Source organism: Pangasianodon hypophthalmus, chromosome 30 (genome assembly GCF_027358585.1).
Source record: "Pangasianodon hypophthalmus isolate fPanHyp1 chromosome 30, fPanHyp1.pri, whole genome shotgun sequence".
NCBI lineage: Eukaryota > Metazoa > Chordata > Actinopteri > Siluriformes > Pangasiidae > Pangasianodon > Pangasianodon hypophthalmus.
In genome coordinates, this window is record NC_069739.1 from 12,517,892 (window position 1) to 12,543,924 (window position 26,033).

General features: G+C 38.8%; 1 protein-coding gene across 1 annotated transcript; it reads left to right on the plus strand.

Annotated features, from left to right (window-relative positions):
* Positions 1–104: 104 nt before the first annotated feature.
* tshr (thyroid stimulating hormone receptor) lies at positions 105–25,346 on the plus strand. The gene is made up of 10 exons (XM_026917399.3): positions 105–9,038; positions 11,225–11,296; positions 12,098–12,172; positions 16,537–16,611; positions 17,867–17,941; positions 18,064–18,141; positions 18,609–18,677; positions 19,344–19,421; positions 21,911–22,099; positions 22,481–25,346. The coding sequence occupies exons 1-10, from the start codon at positions 8,872–8,874 to the stop codon at positions 23,928–23,930; spliced, it is 2,328 nt and encodes a 775-aa protein (XP_026773200.1). The 5' UTR covers positions 105–8,871; the 3' UTR covers positions 23,931–25,346.
* The last annotated feature ends 687 nt before the right edge of the window (positions 25,347–26,033 follow it).

The window sequence follows — 26,033 nt, forward strand, 5'->3', positions numbered from 1 at the left end:
AAGAAGTTTCCAGCAGGAACGTTAGCTGGAGAGCCGCTCAAACACTCCTCTCCTGCGGGGAAACTCCAGCTCCCACTCGGCCAGGAACGCAGCACAAAGCTTTAAACCGTGCACAGGTTTAATGAATGAAATTATCTGTATTAAAAAAAAAAAACAAAAACAAAAACAAAAAAAACAGACAGTACTTTCAAAATAAAAGTCAAAAATCTAATGAGTGGAACTGAACCAATGTTACCAAAACCTCGAAGAGCTATCCGTTTTTAGATGTTCATATAATCCTTTACAGTAAATAAACCTCACAGTCCTCCACTTCCGTCTGCTACAGATCAACTTCACACTCCAATCACAAGCTAGAGCAGGTCAGCAGGAGTGCAGGGACCCTGGCTATCAGCTCTTCACCCTCACTGCCCTGCCCTCCCCCGGGGTGAAAAGGGGTAAATCATGGCTGACCCCAAACATCCCAGCCACTTTCTCTTCCAGTGTTTAACCCAGAAGAAGAGCCCTGAGATCCTGCACCAGGCAAAACCTGCAAAGGTTCTTCTTTCGGGCCTCCAAAATGGCGTTGTGTTTTAAAAAATAAAACCTTTGTATGAACCTTTAAATGAAGTGGAGTGTAAGGTCTAACACAGCTGCCTTGTGGCTTCCGTGCATGCTGCTCTGGTTCTTGACCCTGTTTTGTGTATTCTGCTTCTTGATCGCTTGACTTTTGCCTGTTCTTTGAGCACATTTTTGTCTCTTGCTTTTGGATTGTTTGCAATAAAGCACATCCTGCAGCTGTAGCCGTCTCTACTGTGCAGTATACAGCTAAAATAATATTTGTGTCAATGTCCAAATATTTGAGAAGAATGTTCATCACATCCACTACGGACAGTTCTCCGCCAAGCCACTAGAGGGCACCCTCCCAAGTATTTTTGAACTTCTTCCTCTGTTTTCCCACTCATTTCCTGTATTTGAGTTTGTTATTTACAGCGTGTGAAGAGGTTTTTGGGTGAGAGTTTGGTTGGTTGGCTTCCTTTTGGCATTGGTTCCCTGTCGAGGTAGCGGGTACAAACAACTGTATTGTGAACGTAACAATCATGACCTTTGGGAGTGAGGATGAAGATGGGGATAATGGAGGTATGGAGTGCCAGAAAGAAAGAAAAAGAAAAGTGGAAATAGTTGTAATTTAAGCAGCTCAGAGGCAGAGTCTGATGAAACGGTCAAGAGAGCTGGAGTAAATCAAAGTCTGAGCTCTGAAATCTAAATCAATAATTGTGGAAGTTATAATTGTGTTTGCTGAGAACTTCCACCTTATATCAGTGGCTAAAGCTCTAGAAAAGGATGTAGGCAAAATGAAGTTTGCAAAGTATTTGAATGACAAGTGCATACTTGTACACAGTGAGTAGAGAACAACAAAACAGTCTACTGAAAATGAATACGCTGGATGGCAAAAAGGTAAAAACTCATGTATCTGGATCAGCTGCTACACAAGCGGGAGTCATCTGGAGTCTCACTATGTGTATCGATGGAGGAGATTAAAACAGAACTGAAAGGAGGAAAAGTACTTGAAACATATTACTACTAAAAGAAATGGAAAAAAATCAGATATGTAACCATCAACTTTGGCCAAGAGCTCAAAAGGAAAGTTATTCTAGGCCTCTTCAGCTATCCAGTAAGAAAGCACACTCCTCCAACATTAACATGCTTTAAATGTCCAAGAATCGGTCAAACTCCCAACAAGTGCAAAGGCAACGAAAGATGTGTAAGATGTGGAGGTAGTCATGCATTTGGAAAGTGTGGGAAAGATGCACCGATTAAATGTTGCAATCATGGAGCAGATCACAAGTGGGTTAACAATGAACAGGCAGCAAAGGAAAACAGCACTGAAAAGAATAACACAGGAAACAGTGAAGATCCTCCTATTAGTGTACACAGAGAGAATCATCAGTAGAGAGCTCCTACAACTGCAGAATAAAGGAAGGAACCATGTTAGTGGATAAAGTAAATTTTGTTGCATTCATATGTAAGATGGTCTACAGTGGACTAGAACAAAATGACAGGAACGAGAGAATCGAAACAATAGTAGAAGCAGCAAAAGAGTACAGTGGGATCTCAAGTACTATTAAAAAAGAGGATTGCTCAATGAAAACCAGAGCGGCTTTAGGAGAGGAAGATCCACTGCTCTTATTAAAGTAAGTAATGAAATTGAAAAGACCCCTTTTTTGATATCTGAAAAAAGAAAAAGAAACTAGGTAATGGGCAGGGCTTAACACTATATAGGAAAGAGTTAGAGTATTCAAATATCATGCCTTATGGTTTGATGAAAAATATACATGGAAGAATCATAATGAAAATATTGAGACCAACCGTAAAAAGGTTTTGAATTTAATGAGGTGTGTGGTTGGAGTTGAATGATGAGAAGCACTTTGGATTATGGTTGCATGGTTTATGAAGCAGCAGCAAAAACTCATCTAGAAAAACTTGACAGGATACAATACAGAGCATTAAGGCTTAGTTTGGGAGCAGTCAAACCCACGCCCATTAATGCACTGCTCACTGAATCTGAGGAGTTTTCACTAGCATATTGGATAAGAATTCAGGGAGGAGGAAATGGAAATTTAGCATCAGCTGTTCTTTTGGGAGAACTGTTGGGAGTACACAAATTTTTCTGGTAAAGGTTTTGGATGGGACATTAACAAGAAAGTGAAACAGTACAAATTAGATACTATACAACATAGTCCAGCAGTTATCACAAGCAGCCTTTTCCCATGGATATTTCCACAACCGGAAGTAAACCTTCAAATATTAAAAATAAGGAGAGAGTGGATGGAGAGGAACTATAACACTGGGTACTTGGTTCAAGAATATTTGAAGAAGAGCTACTATAATTATATAAATATTCTCTACAGACGGATCCAAACGCTCAAATAACGAGCATGTAGGTGTGAGTATATACACTCCAGAATTTGATAAAGGAATTGCTAAGAGAATTTCAAGCAGGTTATCAGTACACACAGCTGAACTGTCAGCGATGATCATCAGTCTTCAGTGGTTCGAGGAGGAAACCACTCAAAGGAGTGATATGTTCAGATTCTGCAGCTGCAATACAAAGTACAAACAAAAGTCTTAAATTCTTTAGAAATTTCATCAGTGGTGTTTACAGAGGGCACATAATGAAAATCCTGAGGCATTTCATCTCTTTATATCTGGTCCTGGAGCTGTGGGAATTTCTGTGCTGATTAAAGCAATATACTGTATGAGGCATGCTGCATCTTGTCTCACTTATCAGAAAATCTTGATGAGTCGCGTGTTAGTAAAAGCCCCAGCTGGTGTCACTGCTTAGTGTCAATGCTGCAACTACACAGAACTGCTTCTCCACTGGCACAGACGTAAATCTGCCTTATCAGCCACTTGGGGAAGAGGAAGGACATTCACTGAGAGCTTAACTGGGAAACCTACAGGTAATTATTCATGTTTATGGCAGATTGAGACAGATTAGACAAACAAGAGACTATTCTGTTGTTGGAAAGGTTTCTCTAATTGCCTTTGGAGATTTCTCTGTATCCTGAGCCAGCAAGTGTAAACCTGTAGCACAGTCATATTTCCTCTGGCTGAGCTCACAGACGTCATCAGACAAAAAGGCCTACCAATCCTTTGTAGTTTTTCCCCTGTGCTTTAGCTCATTGTCCTGTTGGACTATATATTTGTGCCCTATATTTTCACAGAGAAAAAAAAATATATACACAAAATTACACAAATATAAATATATTAAAAAGAACAAACATTTACTAATAAATAAATAACTATTAACAATTACACCTCAAAATTACTTTATATGCAACATAGAAAACAAAAAAGGCAACAATTAACTTTGCTTCTGTAATAAAACACTAAATATAACTGTAAAAAACAAGCTAACAAATATTAGCAGATGTTACTAAATAAAAAGGCAGTTATATTCCAGATGAAAAGCTCAGAGTAGGACAAAGATCTAAATATACATCTGCTTATTTCCCTGTCCTCTTCTGTGCACATCCTCGTGGTTCTGATGCCTCGTTGGTTGTTTCATCCTCTTCATACAACAGCAGGATGCAGGAAGTCATCACCATGTTCAGGCCTTGGTTCCTCAACACCGTCCTCATTTCCACACGGTGTCTTCACTTCAGTGGATGTCGCTGTACCTTGGATGGTTCTTCATTAGTGGTACACACTTCCTTGTTTGGTCCAAACACGTTCAAGGAAATTACTCTTCCTCCATGGCACACAAGTTCTGCTTGATCGTACTGCACCAGCTGTATATCATCATCATCATCAGTGTCGCACACTGTGCTGCCGTCGAACCGGTACAGATCTTCTTCTTTAGATTGGGGTGTGATCATCAACAGGGGTGTTATAACAAGTTTTTGGACCATTTAGTTCAACCTACTCAAATTTATGAAAATTTGAATAATACAAAAAACATATTTTTGCAAAATAGTCCTAGGAATTCAGTTTCACTAATTGATTTAGTGTTGGAGAGCAGGTTCCAGCATTATTGCCAATAGTGGGGAGGTTAAGGATCATCGACAGCAAGGAAATCTTCTCGGTCAGTAACAACGCCGAACGTGCCACTGTGTCAGAGACAAGGCGTCGCTCTGTAGAGCCTAGCTTATGTCCAAGTCTGTTGGCTATTTATAGATGTGTGAATGTGTGACGTTACATCACAGCTGTATGCAGCCTGAAATTACCCACAATCCATGCCAACAGTTAATGATTTACTGTTTCATTCAGGAAGAGAATTAAACAAACTGTAGACTGCAGATAGTTAACTGGAGACACACAGAAACAGGCAAATTAACCAGTCTATACAAATGAATAAACAAACTCATCAACAACACTGTTAGGCTTTAATGCTTTTCATGACCAAGTCGTCTGTAAGCAGTTATTATGGAGCTGTAATTTCATCTGTAGTATCAAGTGTGAGAATGTGATTTACACATTTATCTGTAATTCTCTACAGATCCACAGGGTGTCATGATTCCCGCTGTCTCTATAACAGGGGTTCCTGTCTGGGGCCAAATGATCATAAAATGCAGTGTGTGTGTGTGTGTGTGTGTGTGTGTGTATGTGTGTGTGTGTGTGTGTGTGTGTAATAATTCCACAGCTTCTGCCTGCTCGTCAACTCATGCACCACCCTGGTGTGGATTATTTTCCTATTACAACACAACACTTATATTCCTTTGGTTTTTAGTCACTTACTTTACACAAATATTTATTTCTTATTATTTCTTATTTTTAATTTAGTTATTAAATGCACAGTCTAAGGAGGAGTAGGCCAGGTTTTCATTTCACTGCATGTTATATACTGTATATAACTGTCTATCTGACAAATAAAATCTTGAATCTTGAAATGTATCTTATTGACATAATGAAATGATCAAATGTTACAGTACTCCTATATTATAATTTATATAGGAATTTAAAAAAAATGTATGGTGTTAAAAGTTAGGGTTGCAGGAAATGTATAATCTCCATTTTGGGTTGATTTTGGGAAGCCCTGCTCTAAAATGTCATGTTTGCCTCTCCGGGCCAAAGCTTCTGTAAATATACGCCCAGATTCTGACTATGTGCTGCTCCGTCATTACACAGGGCTCAACTTAAGCATTGTGCACGAACAGGGTTCTGACAACATGGTGGCCGATGCCCTGTCATGGTTTTATGTCTGTGATGATAAGGAAGTTAAATTTTAGTGAATCTTCTTGCCCGAGGTTCACGTCTGTGGATGTAAAGCACCGCCTGAAGGGGACATCAGCAGCCTAGTGCTCACTCGCTGTATTTTGTGATTTGTCATTCATTATTCATCATTGTTTATGTATTTTCAATATTCGCCTTTCTCCCTTCGATATTATTTGCCAATTTGTATATATTTCGTCTTGTATATATATTTTTTGGTATATCATCCAAGTCAGCACGGGCTCGGCTGAGATTTTGATTGCGTGTGGGTGTGTTGTATGTGTTTTTGGGTAGTTAGCGAATAAGGGAAGCAGTTCGTCATTTGGTTATTTTCGTTATTTGGTGAAAAGTTAGCTTCACCTGTAGAGTTAGTTGGGAATTTGTTTAATATTTTTTGCTGCAAAATATCTGTGACTCTGTGCATATCCATTTTTTCAATCAATTCATCTCATAAACAAGAAATTCTTGCCATTCCACATTTTCCCATCACACTTTTTCTGTCATTGTCCTCAACCCTTGACTGGAGCGTAGTACAGTATTTAGTTCTATACACAGTACAGTCTGAATGTTGATGTCATAAATATGTATGAAACTGTAAATTCTGTTATGTAATATGTAATGTTAAATATGTTATATAGTTTGTAATTGCTGCAATTCTGTTCTGTCGTTAAAAAAACAAAAAAACAAATTGGATAGTAATAATAGGCAATAAAACCACCGTGCCGTAATTAATCACGTTGACAGGAGTTAACTTAAGTGTAACTCGATTGTTAATGTATGTGTTTTTAAAATGAAAAACAAATAAGCTTTGAGATGACAGTTTATTTCAGACAGACAACTTGGCAGATTCCAGTACCTAATCAACTGAGAGGGATACGGTCCAGAGAAAATGCCAGAAATTCCACAACAGATGTCTAGATCTTTCAGCACTGTGGCTTAGAGGAAGACCCAGAAGGAGTTCTGCTCCCGGAGTGGCTCCATGATCCTCTTTCAGGAGAAGAACAGAAATAACTCTTGTTAATGGACCATGGAAGAGATGATGGAAGAGAACTAGTCGTTTTTTCTACAGAAGGCTTTGAGGTGCCACGGCCTTGAGAGTAAAGCAGGAGAAACAGTGTCCCTTTGCCACTGAGGACTGCATGTTTAGGTGTTAACCACTGAAATGTGTTCTCCTTAGACGTGGAAACCCCTACAAAGTGTAAGTTCAGTGTGCGTCACTGTGATGAAGGTTTAATTGTGGAGACCAAAATATACAAAAAAACAAAAAAAACCCAGTTTCCATTCTCTCAGGTTTCTTCCAGTACAGTGGGCTCTTCATCATCTGGAGGATGGCAGGGATGGATGGATCCTCAAGTAGACTTGAGAGTTCACTGGAATGAAGCCACCAATTCTTGGCTGGAGCAATGGAGCCTCTAATTCTTTCATTAATATTAGATGTGGAAAGACAAAACTTTAGTTCTGCACTCTGTGCAAACATTTTGTGCATTTCTGCCTTTTCCTAGCTGACTGGCATCATTCCATTCTTCTCACTGGACCCTAGCATGCAGGAGAGAGGGATGATCACTAAGCGCATAAGGAGGTGTAAGGAATATTCACTCTGAGGGTGATCCCGGGGACAAACACATCACCAGTTCTTCTCATAGCACTCTCTCTAATGCACTCACGTTCCCATCCTGGAGTAGCAGTCTCAGATGAGTGAGACCCTGACAACAGCAATGCAATATGTTCTATGCCAAATACAACTAAAATCCCTTACAACGCCAAATTCATAACAGGAAACAGCGTAAGAAGCCCTGCAGTCTGTGCTGATGTATGATTAGGCAAACAGACCTGAGCCACAACAGCAAGGTAAGAACCACCTGCCCGTCCAGCTTCCTATGGGAGAGGCAGAAGTTAAGACACAATCCTGATGAAAGAGAACACCGTCAGAGGGATGATGGATGCAATCAGCATTAAAGATGAAGGGTTGGTGACTGGAACTCTCCGAGCCTTGACTAAGACAAGGTGAGAGAGATAATGGCTTGTCAGGCGAAAAACTCAAAGCATGAACTAAACCAGTACAATAACTACGAAATCAGTACAATAACTAAACCAGTACAATAACTAAACCAGTACAATAACTACTACACCAGTACAATAACTAAACCAGTACAATAACTAAACAAGTACAATAACTACGAAACCAGTACAATAACTAAACCAGTACAATAACTACTAAACCAGTACAATAACTAAACCAGTACAATAACTAAACCAGTACAATAACTACTAAACCAGTACAATAACTAAACCAGTACAATAACTAAACCAGTACAGTAACTACCCCGGTACAGTGACTAAACCAGTACAATAACAACTAAACCAGTACAATAACTACTAAACCAGTACAATAACTAAACCAGTACAGTAAGTACCCCGGGACAGTAGGCGCAGTAAGAGAGCACAGCGCTGGTCAGTACACAGCTCTAGTGTGAAAGTGTCAGATATAACAGCAGTGCAGAAGAATAACAATATAATAAAATGCTGTGAATGTAAATATAATGTACAGTGACACAGTATTCAGCAGATAAACTAATATCATATATGCACATAGCAGTTAGAGAGTATAGCAATGACAGGAAATTAAATATAATGTTTTTATAAGTAAATACAGAAATGTGCAAACTAACTGGAGCTGTTGCGTTTCTGAAAGTTACTCATGGATTAACCTCAGTTCCCTTCAGACCTGGAGTTCCTGCTCTATTCCTCCCAACATTATCACACTCTGACAGGAATATAGACTTTCAGAATAATGAGAGAAATTAAGAAATGTGGAAGGATATCGACAGTTTTCTTCTTTTTTTCAGTGAGAGTGTAGTGATTACCCCATGCCTGGGAGTTAAATTACTATCTGACCTTTCCCTTAATTTCACAGCTTGGTTAATTCCCCTGCTGTCCTCCCTCTTATTTATTTCCTGTGACATTGTTTGCCTTACCCCATCCTCGGACCTCCAGCCCCTCTCCTCTGCACAGGGAAGCAGAGCTGTCTGAAGAACACTGCTGGACAGAGATCAGGCTTAAACTGCTCATTTCTTCATTTATAGCACGGAGAAAGACAGAACAGCCACCGAGGATTACATTCTCACAGGGTATACGGTTAAGCTGCTCCTATAAACTCCTTTTTAAAGCCACGCAGCTGAAATGCGACTGTTTGCACTTGTGCTAATGACCTTCTTCTCCACTCGAACCTGCACCGGGGGCATTAATAACTGCCCTAATGGCTGTGAGTGCACGGACTGGAGAGGTTATTATGCTTCGTGTACAGATATAGCTACCTTGCCCAGGTTTCCTGCAAACACTGAGACACTGTGAGTATGCTGATTAATTCAAGATTCAAGATCTAAACACTTTTTAATCACTTTTTTCCCCACGACATGCTCGATTTCACACAATAGTGCATCATATACAAGTTATATATCATGTACATGTGTAATTCTCACAAAAGACTGATTTTATTCAGATCTGATTTGAAAAGTCATATATTTGATGTCATTTGCTTTGGAACATGATATAAACAGCTGGCTCTGAAGTTATAGTCATTTATATTATGGACATTTATTTTTGATAATTTCAACATTTTATAGATTCATGCTTATAAAATCTCATTACCTCAAAATACATTACAGCAAAAATACATTTGACCAAAATGGTGAAGAAGATTGTTTATGTATTATGTACAGTATATGCATCCTGGAGCCTTGGCCATTCATTTGTGTCCTCTGTAGTGGACATTTGTTTTTTCTCCTTTTATTTATTTGAGTTATAAAATGGCCAAAATGGCTTCTATTGGAACAAACACACTTTATGGAAACAGGAAAAGTAAGTTATTGTTATTTTTGCTATAACAGTATTACATACTTCTTGTGTATTAACATAAATTGTGTAGTGACATCTTATACCAGTTTAATTGTTTGTTATATTTATTAATTGCCGGTTTATAAATGTCACTGAAATCCAGCCTGGGAAAGTTTTCAGCCTGGTTCTAGTTGATCAGACTGTTAGGCAGAGAAAATGGTTAGAAAGGCAAATATTTGGCACTAGCCTGAATCACTGACGCTGATCACAGCCATCACATGTTTTTCCTACGTCACACTTTATAAAACTTTATGAACGTCATAGTTCATGTACCATGAACAATCCTGTACATAAATTTAATCTGTAGGATCCCCAAATTATTAAACATATTCTCTCATCCCTATGTAAGCTACATACAATGGATATAAAAGTCTACACACCCCTGTTAAAGTTGTTGTGATGTAAAAAATGACACCAAAATAAATAATCTCAGATGTTTTTCCACCTTTAATGTGATATAGCAATTAGCAACATTCAAGTGAAATCAAATAGAAACGTTTTAGGAAAAAAAACGAAGACGTGTGCATACCCTTTTATAAGTAACCAATCACATTCAGACTCAGTGCCTCCTGATGATGACCACGCCCCACTGTCGGCCCACGTTCTCAGAACCTTGAGTGAAGTCCTGAATGGGCTTTTCCAGTTTTGTTCTAGTTCTAATTCTAGTGGGGCATTTGGGGTAGTTACTTAAAAAACCCTTGTTGTCATCGTCAGTTTAGCTTTTCACAGGTTGAACATTGCGTTATCACCACAAAACCTGAGCAGTACCTTCTGCTAGGGACTCTCCAGTCACATGTTTCTGAAGCATATCTCTTGTAAAATTATGTGTCCTGTTGTGGAGGTAGTACAGTATGAAAAACACAAAGACAACACAAGATTTTTTTTTTTATAATAACAAAGTGCTAATTTACTTTACGTAGTCCCTTTAATCAGATTTATGATAATTTGCGTAATATGATAAATATACTGTTGCAATCTAGTCAGAGAATTTTTACCTTATCTTCAAAAAAATTGATGTTAATTTACTCAGCAGAGCCTCCACTTCAATAATGATCAAAAACATGCTGAGATTTATAATATAATATGGCCACCACATGCCTGTCAGTTATTGAACAACGGAGCTAATGTTACTTAAACAGCTGAAGTTCGGGCGTGGTCATCCACAGGGGCAGGGTTAACTTCAAATACCTTTCCTCAGGAACCGTAAATCTGAATTGAATTTGTGAGGTGAAAGATGGCTTTGTTGTGGTAATCTGTGAGTGGATTTTTAACGGTTACTGGTCTACCTTAAAAACATCGCCACTTCACAGTGTTAGTGTTCTATGCAGCTTGGCAAGAACTAGCCAGTGGATGTGATAGGAAAGGGTTCCTGTCCCCCGGAGACTGGCAGCTGTATGTCATATCCTATCATTTTTACCTATTATTTTGTCAGATACTTAACAAGACTACTGCAAAGCGTGGATGAAAAGACAAGATGGAAATTTACAAGATTAATTAAATAGCTCTGTCATATCAGGTGGATCCAGCAAGTGGATAATGAATCTTGACCCACATTAAATTGCACTTGCAGTTTTTCAAATGTTATACCTGTATTTCTTATTCATTATTTTATTCATATTTTATTTATTTTTCCTTACAGACGTCTCTATGAAACAAGACTGAGCTCTATTCCTCAAGATGCATTTGTCGACATGGTGAACATCTCATTAATGTGGGTGAAGTAGTGATAGTATTGCTTAATGAATGTTAAACTGTCATATATAATCAAGGCTACATTATTTTCCCCCTAAAACATTCTGAAAATGTTACTAATGTGAATAATTATGCATTTCAGGCCCACATTTCAGGGTTGTCTTCAGTTTTGACTTTTGAGTTTTTACCTGAGACATAACTACAGACTTGAGCACTATTCAGAGAGTTGCGTGAGATTTGCACATGCGGTGTGGGGCAGAGTTTGTGTAGAAAAGAGTTTGTCTAAAACAGAGTTTGTGTAGAAAAGAGTTTGTCTAAAACAGAGTTTGTGTAAAAAAGAGTTTGTCTAAAACAGAGTTGTGTCTTAATTCAGTTCAATTTTATTTATATAGTGCTTTTAACAATGGACATTGTTATAAAGCAGCTTTACAGAAATCCGGATATAGACTTAAATCTATCTGTAATGAGCGAGGCAGAGGTGACAGTGGCAAAGAGCTGTTGTTGCTCCTAGATGTTTCTAGTTCACAATAATAGCACCTGCAGTTGCCCAGGGCAGAAGTTTCATGAACTGACTTGTATAAAAGGTCGCATCCTGTGACAATGCTACGTTCTAAGGTCACTGAGCTCTTCAGTAAGACCCACTCTACTGCCAGTGTGTGTCTGTGGAGATTTCATGGCTATGTGCTTGATTTCATGCACTTGTTAGCAGTGGGTGTAGCTGAAATAACTGAACTCTAATTCCCCCTTGGGATCAATAAAGTGTTATCTTAATAACCGTTCGTTAATAACCATTGACCATTCGTTCTTTCTCTGGTTTCAGTTATCTCTCAGTTGATGTCACATTAAGAAGTTTAGAGAAGCATTCATTTTTCAACCTGAAGAAGATTACACATATGTAAGTCTAAGATGACGTTTTTGACTAATTTTTGATGTAGTCATGTATGAAAGAAAAAGTGGAAGCATGATATATTTATTGTATACAATATATTTCATATTTGTTGATATGGAGCTATATATGTGTCATAAGATTAAACATTCCTGATGATTATATTAAATACTAATCAATTAGCCCCCGTCTCTTACTATCTCCAACGATTATGTCTTTCCAGGTTTTGATTATATAATGAATATGGTATATATATAACCCACCTGGTAAAGCAATGTGATTATAACAATCAGAGTCATATTGTGGAAAAGGATTATTAATGAGGAAAACCAGAAAAAAAAACTGAAACAGGCAAAATATTAATACCAAGTAGGTTCAAACTATGGCAAACAAAACACCAAAACAACAGTTCCAAACATACATGAGATACAGTGGTCAGTGCACTGTACAGGAATTGTTCTGACTGTAATGCGAGTAGCAGAGTTAACATTCAGAAGCAAATGATTAGTGATTAAATCATTAACTAGCAGTAACTATAGATTGTTGGCAGACAGGCCACCTTAAAAATTCACATAAAGCAGGTAGGCCAATAATATTAATATATAGAAACAGTAAAATATATATGATTAGGTTCATTTGTTGCTGTAATTGAAATAATAGAAGATATATAATGTAACTGAAATAATATAATAATATAAGCCCAACAATAGAGATTTGCAGAAGGTGTCTGAATTCCCAAAGAGGAGAACTCACAGAAGGTAGAGCAGTCAGGACAATTTCAGTGCTCAGTGTCAGAGGGAAGATAATCTTCAGTATCATGGTCCAACGTATAACTGAGAACCTCCAGAAGAATGAATACATTGACTGTGCAGAATGGTGGGATCCCAAACCTGCCAGGATGCCTTGAACAAACAGGAGTCATGATATTTACCAACACGGCATCCTTCCCAGGATGTTGTGGCCACTACTGGTCTACAGTTTCTCCATATCAACTGTGGAGGGCTTCAAGAAGAGGATTACTGATCACGTGTGCAAATGGCTGGGCCTGCCTTGAAGCCTGAGCAGCATCACTTGGTAGAGAACTACAATAAACTGACATCTTATCTGATCTCCACATGAGCGGTCTGCGTGAGGAGTTTACAGGGAGTCGAATGACCCACACGTCTCCCAGGCTGGCATAGAGGTGCAAACTGGGAGCAAATGGAAGGTGCAGGATGCAGTGGACCAGGCTGATTCATGGCTACGGCAGAGAGCTCTGGTGGGGAGAGTGACATTGCAGAGCTCAGTAGATTTACAACAACCCTCTACAACAGCGCCCAGGGCAAGGGCAGGCATCGACTGGTCCAAAAGGACATGAGAGCCAGGGTTGAGGAACTGCGTTCAAGCCAAATGGTGGGGATTCATCAACATTGTGCAAAGACAATATGGGAACAGGCATTAGATTGGAAGATCTCCTGGTCTGGGTTGTGGCAGGCCAAGTCTTTCTGCATGAAGTTCCTAATCTAGTCCCTCTATGATGTCCTACCAAGTCCATCCAACCTCTTCAGCTGGGGAAAGGTTGAATCACCAGAATGTTCTTTTGCCTCGGAAGAAAAACACTGGAGCACATTCTCAGCTGCTATCCCAAAACACTGGGTGAAGGTCGCTACTGTAGGCCGGGTGCTGAAAACAATTGCTGACACAATCTGCAGCACCAGAGACCAGTGCAAGCACCTCCAACCAGCAAGGCACTAACTACCTCATTAACTTTCAGATCGGAAAAGCCAATCATGCATTTGTCACATTAATCTTCTAAATAAAGTCCATGACTCCCTCAGGTGTTTTGTGTTGTGCTAGTCACTGATTATTCACCTGATCCTGATGGTCTTCATTTAGGAAGGAATTGAGTTCCTTGCATGCTCCTAGCAAACTTTGCAGAGGTTCCACTCTTTACACAAAAATACACAACATCACTGAATGGCATGCAGATATAACCATCGATAACCGTGATGGTGACCACTGGCTGTGATTTCTCATACAGCCAACACAACACTAGAGTGGCTCAGGAACAAGTCTCTGAATGTCCTTGATGCATGGCAATGGAGGGTAAAAGATAGCTTTAAAATATTGATTTTATAGCTACATATGTCCCGAGAACATTTGGAAAACCTTCAACTGCATGAAACTACCTCATTATTGTTGTGTTTTCCACTGCTGTATTTGGATCTTGGTATGTATTGCTTTGTGAATGAAACCTCTTGGTTGGGAAATATCAGACCTGTCTCCAATTTCTCACTGAAATGCACTCGTGTTGTTTTTGTCGGCCTCTCCAAAAGTGGAGTGTGCTGCTGGCAGAGATCAAATCAAATAAGCAAATAAAATCAACTGATGGGCCACTTATCACACAATGAAGAGGTTTCTGTGGTCCTTCTCCTTGTAAAACACTTCTCCTGTGTAAAACATTTGCATGTCTTACAGTAAATCCCCAAGCAAAGGATTTTCCAAATCAATATTTAGATGTGCCTTGTATATGATTTTACTTTACATTTTGTTTGTTTATTTGCTCATGACAGAAGACTTTAATGGATGCAGCAACAAGTTTTCTCAAGAGCTCTCAGTTCAAGGGAGAATTGTGAAAGTGCAGCAGCAACAGCTAACCAGTATTCATAATACTCTTGACCAGCTGACCATCCTCATGCAACACCTAAGATCTCCTGTCTCCAGCCAGCTAATCTGACCCATCATAGCTAGAGAAATTATAATTATCTGTTGTATATAATCTCTTATAATGTTCTCGATCAGAAGTTACCTCTGATCACAATAAAATAGCACAGCTCATGTCTCTGCTCACTGATATAGCACTTACTTGGGCTATTGTTGTCTGGAATAAAGGAGGTGTGATTACTCGTATGTCTTATGTTTGCTAGCCCTTTCTGGAATGTTTTGATCATCCACTCAAAGGAAAAAAATTTGGGGAGTGCTTCTTTACTATTACACATGGTAGCAGGTGCACTGCACAATATAGACTAGAACACTGATAGCCAGAAGCAGGTGGAATGAACCTGCACTCAAAGTGTTCACAGAACTAGCACTCGACTCAACAATCTGCTTCAGGAGAGGAGACTCTGATTTACTCTGATCAACCCTGGTTTGCCCAGAGAGACCCTGTCACTCTATCTGAATGAAGGAGGCACAAAGATTGCTTCTGCTGAAGTGTAGCCAAACACAGCATTGCACTGTGCCTGACAAACCCCTCAGGACCCAGGCCTTCTCAACCCGAACCATCATGTGGGCATTCAATCATGCACTCACACAGTGAGCCACTCACAATCTCTCACAGTTAAACCATTTCTCTTAAGAGTGATTCTGTATCCTTCAGATGTCCACTCTGTTGTTTCAGCCCTGCTCAACATAGGAGCCGCAGAGAACTTCATAGACCAAAACATGGCCAAGGAACTCCAATTAGAATTACAGACACTCAAAGCTGCCGTGCAAGCTGCACCTCTCCTGCGTCTGTAGGATTCTTGCCTGTGCAGAAAAAGGGGGAGGCCTAATGGGCTTAAATCATGTAAAAATTAAGTATCTCTGTCCCCTGTCACTGGGCCCCTCATCCCTCGCACAAAATACACAGAATCACCAGCATGTTTGCCAACTTGAGCACAGAAATATTTCTCATTTGCCTCCACAAGGGAAATGAGTGGAGTGCCTTTAGCACCTTTAGCCACTTTGAGTACTGTGTCATGCCCTATGGACTGGTAAAGATCCTCTGACCTCCAGGCATTCATTAATGATGGGTCATATTTTCATAATGGGAAAGTTTATGATTGCCTACGTAGATGATATCCTGGTGTATTCCCTGTCACAAGACACTTATGTACATCATGTCAAACCATGACTTTGGGAGAGTTAGCACTTTGTGAAAGGTTAAAAAAATGTGAGTTTCACATACCCCAGATTACCTTTGTTGGATAAGTGATCAGCAAAGAAGGGTTGTTTATGGATGAGTCAAGAGTCAGCACTGTTATTGAACGGTCGGTCCCTACGATCACCAAAGAACTCCAATACTTTCTTGGCCTTGCAAATTTGTACTGACACGTCATTGGCGTGCACTCACATATAATTCACTGAGTAAATGTAGTAAATGTAATGTCTTTTTCAGGTCTGCATGCTGCTCGGATGTTTTTGAGTTTAATGAAAAAATAAAATACAGTGTCTAAAGTTTTAAGTGTTAAGACTAATGATCCTATTGAAAAAAGGAAAAGACATGGCCACAAATATGAAAAAAGCTGCAGTATATGATGTATGATGTTGTTTCTTGCTTTTGCTTGGGTGAAAATCAACATCACAACATCACAATAAAAATCATACTTTGTTCTCTCTTTGTTCTCACACAGAGAAATAAGAAACACCAGAAGTCTGACGACTATCGATCATGAAGCTTTCAAGGATCTACCAAAGTTAAAATACTTGTGAGAAAGATTATCATCTTATAGTTACTACCAAATGTACAGTCAACCCATGGGTAGAGTGTTCCATTTCAATTCAATTTTATTTTAATTTATTTTCTATTTGTATAGCACTTTTACCATCAGCCACTGTCATAAAGGAGCTTTACAGAAATCCAGATGTAGATTTAGATCCCTAAGAGCAAGCCAGATGTGACAGTGGCTAGTGATATGTGACCTTCTACAAAGTGGAAAGGATGGATTATATGGAAAGATGACATGAGTCCTGCTGCATATAATGAACTGTATGATATCTCCAATAGATGCTAAAACTCAAGAAGTCTTGATTACAAATTGCATTAAATTAAAATCAGTAATTGTGTCAAATAATTCAATATGTTGCAAAAAACTATGACATTTTGCTGACATCTAACACATTGGTAATGCATTCAAGAGCTTTAAAATTTTAATTTTCTGCCTGGGGAAATGTGTTTTTCCAAACCTTCACCGAAATTCCCCATATTAAATAAAAAGCTGAATGAAAGTTTCAAGTTTCAAGTAGTTAATGTGAGGATAGGGCAGGTTTTAGCACATTTTCTTAGGACTGTATTCATGTTTTTATTATGACTTTATTCATATGAAATCCAGTGATATTAATCTTATTTCTTAGATTTTTTTTGTTACAAATTTTGTGGGGATTTTTTCATTAAAAACAATACTTATTGCATATTCTATATCACCCCTCCTAACCACCAGGGGGTGCTGTTTTAACACCTGGATACCTTCATGTATGTGTGTGCACATATGCCAAGACCTTTAAAACAAATTCACAAGGTGACTGTATAACATGGTATTTGCTATAAATACCATCAGCAATGACCAACATTCTTCATCTTCATTCTTCAGGCTTTCTTTATGCAAATGAGTGTGGCCATGCACAAACAGAGCAGTTCACAATGTGTGGGATTTATCAGTGTCTATTGTGTACAGCTATGTGTATGTACATGTAATAAATGCTTATTGGTGCTTCTTATGCACATATTTAGAACTTGAGATGTTAAAACACCACTGCTCTGGCAGCTATGCAGCGTTTATAATAACACAGTTACATATGTAACGTGCTGTTATAATATAGAATTACAATTACAGTTATAATATATTGAATTTCTCTAATAATTCCTGTCAAATGCAGATCCTTAAATGTTTCAGAGAAGGATGAAACAGGAACCATATTGTAACTTGATCCTAACTTAAGTTGTTTGTTTCGGTATCGTTGCAGAGGTTTGTTCAATACTGGTCTCACCATCTTTCCTGCACTCACAAGGATCCACTCTGATGAATCATCTTTTATGCTGTGAGCAAACTTCCATATATAATAAAGTTTACAAAGCTTTACAATGTTATTTGCTAATATCCAGCTTCAAAATAGACCTTCCGTAGATATTATTTATTTGTAATTGTGGTCTTTTTTTAAAGAGAAATTACTGATAATCTTTACATCACTGAAATTCCTGCCAATGCATTCCAAGGCATTACCAGTGATGTGCTAACGGTGTAAGTACAAACAAACATTTGCCATTTTTATTTAAAGTGCAAAATTACTAGATATTCATATTAATTATATATATATATATATTAATATATATATATTAATAATCAAAGTCATCCCTAACTTCTTTAGAATATGAAATAATATTTTATTCTATTTTGATATTTTTAATAGTTAAAAAAAATTATTACGTAAATAATATATTGATTATTGAAAAATTGTTAGGGTTAGGGTTCATTAACCTTTCACCTTTGGGCATTATCTTCTGTTTTTTGCATGCTGGGGTTTGCCAGTTTATTGCAGCAGAAACATGATTAACAGTAATTTAGATCTGAACTTGCTCTCTAAGGAGTCATCTATACTATATCTATATTTATATTGCAAGTGCATGAATGTTTTTTCACATGTATGACTATACTATCAAGATTTAAAATTAATATTATTTTTCCCGATGTTGCTTTTTGTTTAACAGGATGTTATACAGTAATGGCTTTACTAAAATCCAGCACCATGCCTTCAATGGGACAAAACTAGATGCTGTGTAAGGCTTCTTGTTCAAATCTTGAGAGCAAACATGAAATTATTTTACTAAAGGTTACTGAATACTTTATTAATATATTTAATAATTATTAATACATTAATATGTGTGTGCATGCGGATAAATTGCATGTGCAAAAAGTGGGTATGTTGTGGGACTAATTGTCTGAACTACATGTAAATATGAATTATTTAATGTAAAGTAGGTTTTTGTGCTGTTTATTTATGATAGCTGTGCAGATATCTGAAGAGTCTAACTGAAAATAAACCTAGCCACATTCATAATAATGTGCGTAATGTATCACTGATTAAAGGCTGGGGTTTCGTAAAAAACTCTACAAAATACAATATGAATGCAAAATAGGAATGTTCTGTTCATAGGGGTAGGCTTTGTGCGAATGAAAACCTCTGTTAGAACGCTGTTGGCAGTGGAGGTGTGAAGATGTGGCAAATATCTGACATGAAACTGCTGTGGTAATATGAAGTCATTTTAGGAAACTTTTTATGATGCAAAACATTGATGAACCTTCTCATTATCAAACCCTAATGAATGGTATAATTTCGTCTGATAAAAACAGATTTCAGCGTTGGTTTCAGATGTATTAATTTGCACACACTAATGTAATAATACATATTCATATTTTAAGCATTACAATCCCTTCCTCTGTAGATATCTTCACCGAAACAAGCAACTTACAGAACTGAGTGAAGACATGTTTGCAGAAACCATTAGTGGTCCAGTGCTGCTGTGAGTATTTCTTAGTCTTTTCAGTGCCTATAAAATCTTTTGAGCACAGATGTTTAGAACATGTGCACTCTTTTCTTATGATTTATGCATTTAATGGGAATTTATATCATTAAAATACCAATATGTCCATTAGAGGGAACAAAGAGAAGTAAGGAAATGAGAACAGTTATGAGAACTATCCAAAACCAATTTTAAGGATCTTAGTAACAATGCAGTTTGTTATTGCCATATTGACTTTGAACATTAGTGATAATGAATAAAACTGTCAATATTGATGTACCATGAGTAATAAGATAGTGGAATCATCATATATGCCAGGGACAGCTTGTATAAATGTGCTAGCAGATAGGTAAAAAAAATAAAACATGAATATAAGGTTTTAGTTTTGGCATTCCTCTTTTGTGGAATCAAGCTCAACAGCAAATACATAGAATGGTATGGAGAATTGATGCTAGAGCTGGTTCTCTCTAGCCCAGAGAAGTAGATTCATGGTCAGAGGGTCAGAGCATCTCCAGAGCAGCAGGTGTTGTGGGGTGTTCCCGGTGTGCAGTGATTAGTACCCACCAAAAGTGGTCCAAGGAAGGACAACCGGTGACCCAGCGACAGGATCATGGGCTCCCAAGGCTCACTGATGCACGTGGGGAGTGAAGGTCCATCTGCTCCGATCCCACAGAAGAGCTACTGTAGCACAAACTGCTGAAAAGTTAAAGCTGCTCTGATAGAAAGGAGTCAGAACACACAGTGCAGTGCAGCTTGCTGCGTATGGAGCTGCGTAGCTGCAGAGCGGTCAGAGAGCCCATGCTGACCCTGTCCACCACCCAAAGCTCCTACAATGGGCACGTGAGCATCAGAACTGGACCATGGAGCAATGGAAGAAGGTGGCCTGGTCTGATGAATCACGTTTTCTTTTACATCATGTGGACAGCCGGGTGTGTGTGCGTCGCTTACCTGGGGAAGAGATGGCACCAGGATGCACTATGGGAAGAAGGCGAGCTGGCGGAGGCAGTGTGATGCTCTGGGCAATGTTCTGCTGGGAAACCTCGGGTCTTGGACTTCACTTTGTGAAGTTTGATGTTACTGTGACACGTACCACCTACCTAAACATTACTGCAGACGAGGTTACACCCCTTCATGGCAACAGAGAAAGGAGATTTCCAGCAGTGCGCGCAATTCCCTTTGTTTAACAGAATTTTGTAAAAGCAGTTTACAGATTCAAAATCAGAACAGTTGAAACTATACACAACAATAGCAAGCAATACTATATTTTCCTGCCCAGATATACATTTCACTTGGAGTTGTTTCAGTTCGTACTGAGCACAGAAGGAATGCAGTTAAAGCCTTTAAGCTTACTGTTAAAAGTGAAAGTAAATTTGCACATAAAAATAGAAACATTGATTGATTACACTGATGAACAATGTGAGGTGTTCTCTCTCTGTGGTCCCAACACCAGGGTTAGGCCAGAGGGAGATGAGAGCTGTGTCTCTGTGGCCACATTGCAGGGCAGTCAGCCTGAGAGACAGTGAATATGGTGGATCCTTTCTGATGGTTTTCCGGGTGACATATTTCTGGGTTTCATCCTTTCAGTTACTGTAAAAGTACTTAATAAAAGTGTGCCTCCTATCTGTGCATGCATAGTACCTACACATGTATAGAATAGAAATATTTGTGCGTTATTATTGAATCACATCAGTGCTGGTTTCAGACAAATTGTCAACCCAAAGTACAACCCAAGATAGTCTCAAAGGCTGGTAATAAATTTAATCTTGGCTTCACTATATTAACCACGTACGGTCTCTTGTTTTCTTCCAGAACCTAAGGGGAAGTCTTTAATTCAAAATAAGATATACAGACTGTTTATGTCAACCATGGCCAAGGGATTAAAATATAAAACGTTAATCACATCGATAAAATTCTTCCCTAGACTCAGGTTCCTTCAAACCACCCTAAAATACTTTTATGTGATTTATTCAAACGGGTGGCACAGTGGAACATCACAGCTGCAGGGTCTCCAGTTCAATCCTGATCTCAGGTTGCAGTCTGTGTGGAGTTTCTGTGCATGTTCTCCTGTGTGCATTTCCTCCCATGTCCCAAAAACATGTCAGTAGATGGATTGGTTACATTAAATTGTTCCTAGGTGTACATGAGCGTGTGAATTTGTGTATGAATGTGTGTGTGCATGGTGCCCTGTGATTGGCTAGTGTTCCATTCAGGGTGTGTCCCAGTTACTTTCCCAGAGATAGCAAAGTAAACTGAAATAACTCTCTAACAAGAGCCTATCAAAGGTGGAATCATACGTCACTGATTAAATATCTCAGATTGCAGGTTGAACATATTTTCCCATTCTACATTATTCTACATTATCTTCTTTTCTCTAGTTCATGATAAAGAGGGAAGAAAAAGGATTTCATTTTATGTGTAGTGTAAAATGCAGTCTTGTATATAACATAAATCTAAATTGTGTGAAATCTTTCATTTCATTTTTTTGGCAGTGATGTTTCAGACTCAGGGGTTTCCTCCCTTCCAGCCAGAGGACTGGAGTCACTCCGGGAGCTCAGCGCTCGGAATGTTTGGGCCCTTAAGAAGCTTCCACCAATCAAAACCTTCAGACATCTGACTGGTGCTGATATGACTTATCCTAGTCACTGCTGTGCATTCAAGAACCTTAAGAAAAAGAAAGGGTTTGTAAAGAAAAATTACACAGCTTGTGACTGAAACAGTTCATGAATTAAACTAAACCTCTGCCACTTAATGTAAGTATGTTGGCCTTTATACATCACAGTTGATTATGGTATCAAATTCCACCATGATTATTCTCATTCATGATCATCTTCATTCATCTGTATGATCAAACTGATGAATAAGGGCCGTTATTTGCATGAGGTGGTAGTGTTTAATTCAGTTTCATTAACCTGAAGAATTATGTGCTTATGGAAAACTCTAGCCTAAAGCACTTTTATTGCATAGACACTCAGTATTTTTAATGAGTGTGTTCACATTCAAAGAACTATTAAATTTTTTTCTTCCAACACAAACTAACTTCCTTCTTCTATCAATAATAGGTACCTGGATTACATCCTTTGTAACTTGACTGCAATGCATGGCCAGCACTATAAAAGATCAGTAGGCACAATTACAGTTCCACCTGTCATGGGTGGTATAGACAAAGGCACTGACCCCTTACTGAGGAACATCTATGACCACCATGACTTCCTAAGTAGCCTACATTATCATGACTTTCTTGGTGGGCATGCTGACCATGATATGGGATTTGGGGACACACTGAAGAATCCCCAGGTAGCCAGCAGCCAGGACTTTGACAGTCATTATGACTATGTTGTATGTGAGGATGGAGAAGCTGTGACATGCTCCCCAGCTCCTGATGACTTCAACCCCTGTGAGGACATCATGGGTTTCAGCTTCCTGAGAGTGTCTGTTTGGTTTGTCAGTTTGTTGGCTGTATTTGGAAATTTGCTGGTGCTCTTTGTGCTGCTCACCAGTCATTACAAACTGTCTGTCTCCCGGTTCCTTATGTGCCACCTGGCCTTTGCTGACTTGTGCATGGGCATCTATCTGCTTCTCATTGCCTCAGTGGACCTTTACACGCAGTCAGAATACTACAATCATGCCATAGACTGGCAGACAGGACCATGGTGCACCCTTGCTGGATTTATCTCCATCTTTGCAAGTGAGTTGTCAGTTTACACATTGACCACTATCACTCTGGAGCGCTGGTATGCCATCAATTTTGCAATGCAATTAGAGCGTAAGCTGCGTTTGTCCCATGCCTCTGCTGTCATGCTCGGGGGTTGGCTCTTGTGCCTCCTGCTTGCCCTTATGCCTGTGTTGGGGGTGAGCAGTTACCAGAAGGTCAGCATATGCTTGCCCATGAGCACTCAGAACCTGTTGGACCAGGTCTACATTTTATTTATGTTAGTCGTCAACATTGTGGCCTTTGTGGTCATCTGTGCCTGCTACATTAAGATCTACTGTACAGTGCGCAACCCCACTTACACCTCAGCCAGCAAAGACAGCAGCATTGCTAAGCGCATGGCTGTGCTAATTTTCACTGACTTTCTCTGCATGGCACCAATCTCCTTCTATGCCATATCGGCTGCGCTGGATCATCCACTCATAACCATTTCAAACTCCAAGATCCTGCTGGTGCTCTTCTACCCGCTGAACTCCTGTGCTAATCCTTTTCTCTATGCCATATTTACCAAGGCCTTTCAGGGCGATGTATTTATCTTGCTCAGCAAGATCGGCCTGTGTGAGCAGCAGGCCCAACTGTTCCGAGGCCAAACCATCTCCACAAAAGCAAGCAGCGGAGACACAAACAGGCGAGGAATAAAAACAAAAATCCTAACGCGATGGAATGTTCAGGCCACTGCTACCTGTTACCAATCCAGTATCAACAAGGACAATAACACATCAAGAGACAGCAAATGTGAACCTACTGGCAATAAATCCAAGCACATTCAAAGGCTGAACTCAACTGGGGTATATTACTGAACCAGAACATTACTTTTAGTTCTTATATGTTCTTCTGTCCTTGAGACATGCAGTAAGGATTAAGTTTGTAGAATTACTTGATGAACAAAAAGTCTTTTTTTCTAGAGACAATTTCTTGGCAATAATTATATATGTATATAACATATTTGCTCATTAATTCATGTTTACTGCTATTTTTGTTGGGTCCCAGACAATTTTATGTTTACATTCTGCTATTTTCATGGTCATGAATTAACATGTGCGTAAATGATATAATTTTGGTCTAATTATGTGTGTGTTCCCACCAGAAAGTCCATCTTAGAACAGACACAAGGATACAATGGTATTTTCCTTAAAAATGTTCTCTCATATTTTATATAACAACCTAGTTTTGTGGATGTTCAATATTTACTTATTATATATATTTAATTTATCTTCAAGTGGAATATTTAATTCCACTTGAAGATAAATAGCCGACTTCATCCAAATGCTAAATAAATACACCGGACTGAATTATTTTATTTGTACCAAATAAGAACAAACATCCCAGTCATGGCAGTTCACACCCAAAGCATCTCTGAGGAGTTTTTAGTAGATGCTTTAAAGATGCCTAAATTTGGTCTAACTTTTAAATACATTTATTATTATTTATTATAAAATGTTGTAGTGTTCTTGGTTGCTGGAAACCTGGCTGTGTGTGATGGCAGAGTGAAGCTGATAAACTCTCAGTCCTGTTGCCTGCTGTGAGATTAGCACTAAAACATCAACATAAAATTTAGTGATAGAGAAAACAAATCAGCAAGAGTAAATGCCACGGTGAATTTGCTGGTTACCTTAAAATGATGTCTTTTTTTTGAGTTGCTGTTTTCTGTGGTCATAAAATACTGCAGTGGAGTTTCGCTGTAAGATCTTACAACCGGTTTTGGTTTAAAAAATGTGAGTATATTGCCACCTCCTGAGACCCTTTTTAAGACTTGAGGATAAAACAGTATTTTCTTGACTTTTGAGCATAGCTTTAAAAATATTAGATCCTGGCTTTGTGATTGTTCACACTTTGTCACTATTTTTTTTACTAACTACGTACAACACGTTTAATAATTTTACCTAAGGCTATCCTGAGTTTATTTTAGAAGATATTTTCCATTTTACTTACATAATTATCAGAAGTATCAATGCTGTAAGAATACCAATAGCATTCTTAGTCAAATGTGCACTTTACACAGCGTCACACAATCAGATGTATGCAGTCACTCATGAGCATTCAAAAAACCTGTACCTGTGCATATTTATGCAGTTATCAGCCAATCATGTGGCAGCAGTGCAATGCAAAAAAAAAAAAAATAAAAATAAAAAATAATAAAAAAAAAGTCATGCAGATGCGGGTCAAGAGCTTCAGTTAATGTTCACATCAAACATCAGAATGTGGAAAAAGTGCAATCTCTGTGACTTGAGAAGGGTTGGTTTGAGTTTTTCAGAAACTGCTGATCTCCTGGGATTTTCACACACAACAGTCTCTAGAGTTTACACAGAATGATGCAGAAAACAAAAACATTGAGAGAGAGCGACAGTTCTGTGTGTGGAAACGTCTTGTTGATGAGAGAGGGTCAGAGGAAAATGGCCAGATTGGTTTGAGCTGCCAGGAAGGATGTAGTAACTCAAATAATCACTCTCTACATCTGTGGTGAGCAGAAAAGCATCTCAGCATGCACAACACATCAAAACCTGAGGTAGATGGGCTACAACAGGCAGAAGACCACATCAGGTTCCTCTCCTGTCAGCCAAGAACAGGAATCTGAGGCTCTCATGGGCACAGACTCACCCACACCGGACAGCTGGAGACTGGAATAAGACCAGGTGATTTTTTTTTTTAACCTTCGACTGCTGTTGTAGCTCATCCACCTCAAGGTTTGATGTGTTGTGCATGCTGAGATGCTTTTCTTCTCACCATGGTTGTAGAGAGTGATTATTTGAGTTACTACATCCTGTCTACAGTCTGGTCACTCTCCTGTGATCTCTCCCATCAATAAGGTATTTCAGCCTGCAAACCCTCTGAATGCAGGATTTATTTTTTTTGTTTTTTTGCACCATTCTGTGTAAACTCTAGAGACTGCTGTGTGTGAAAAT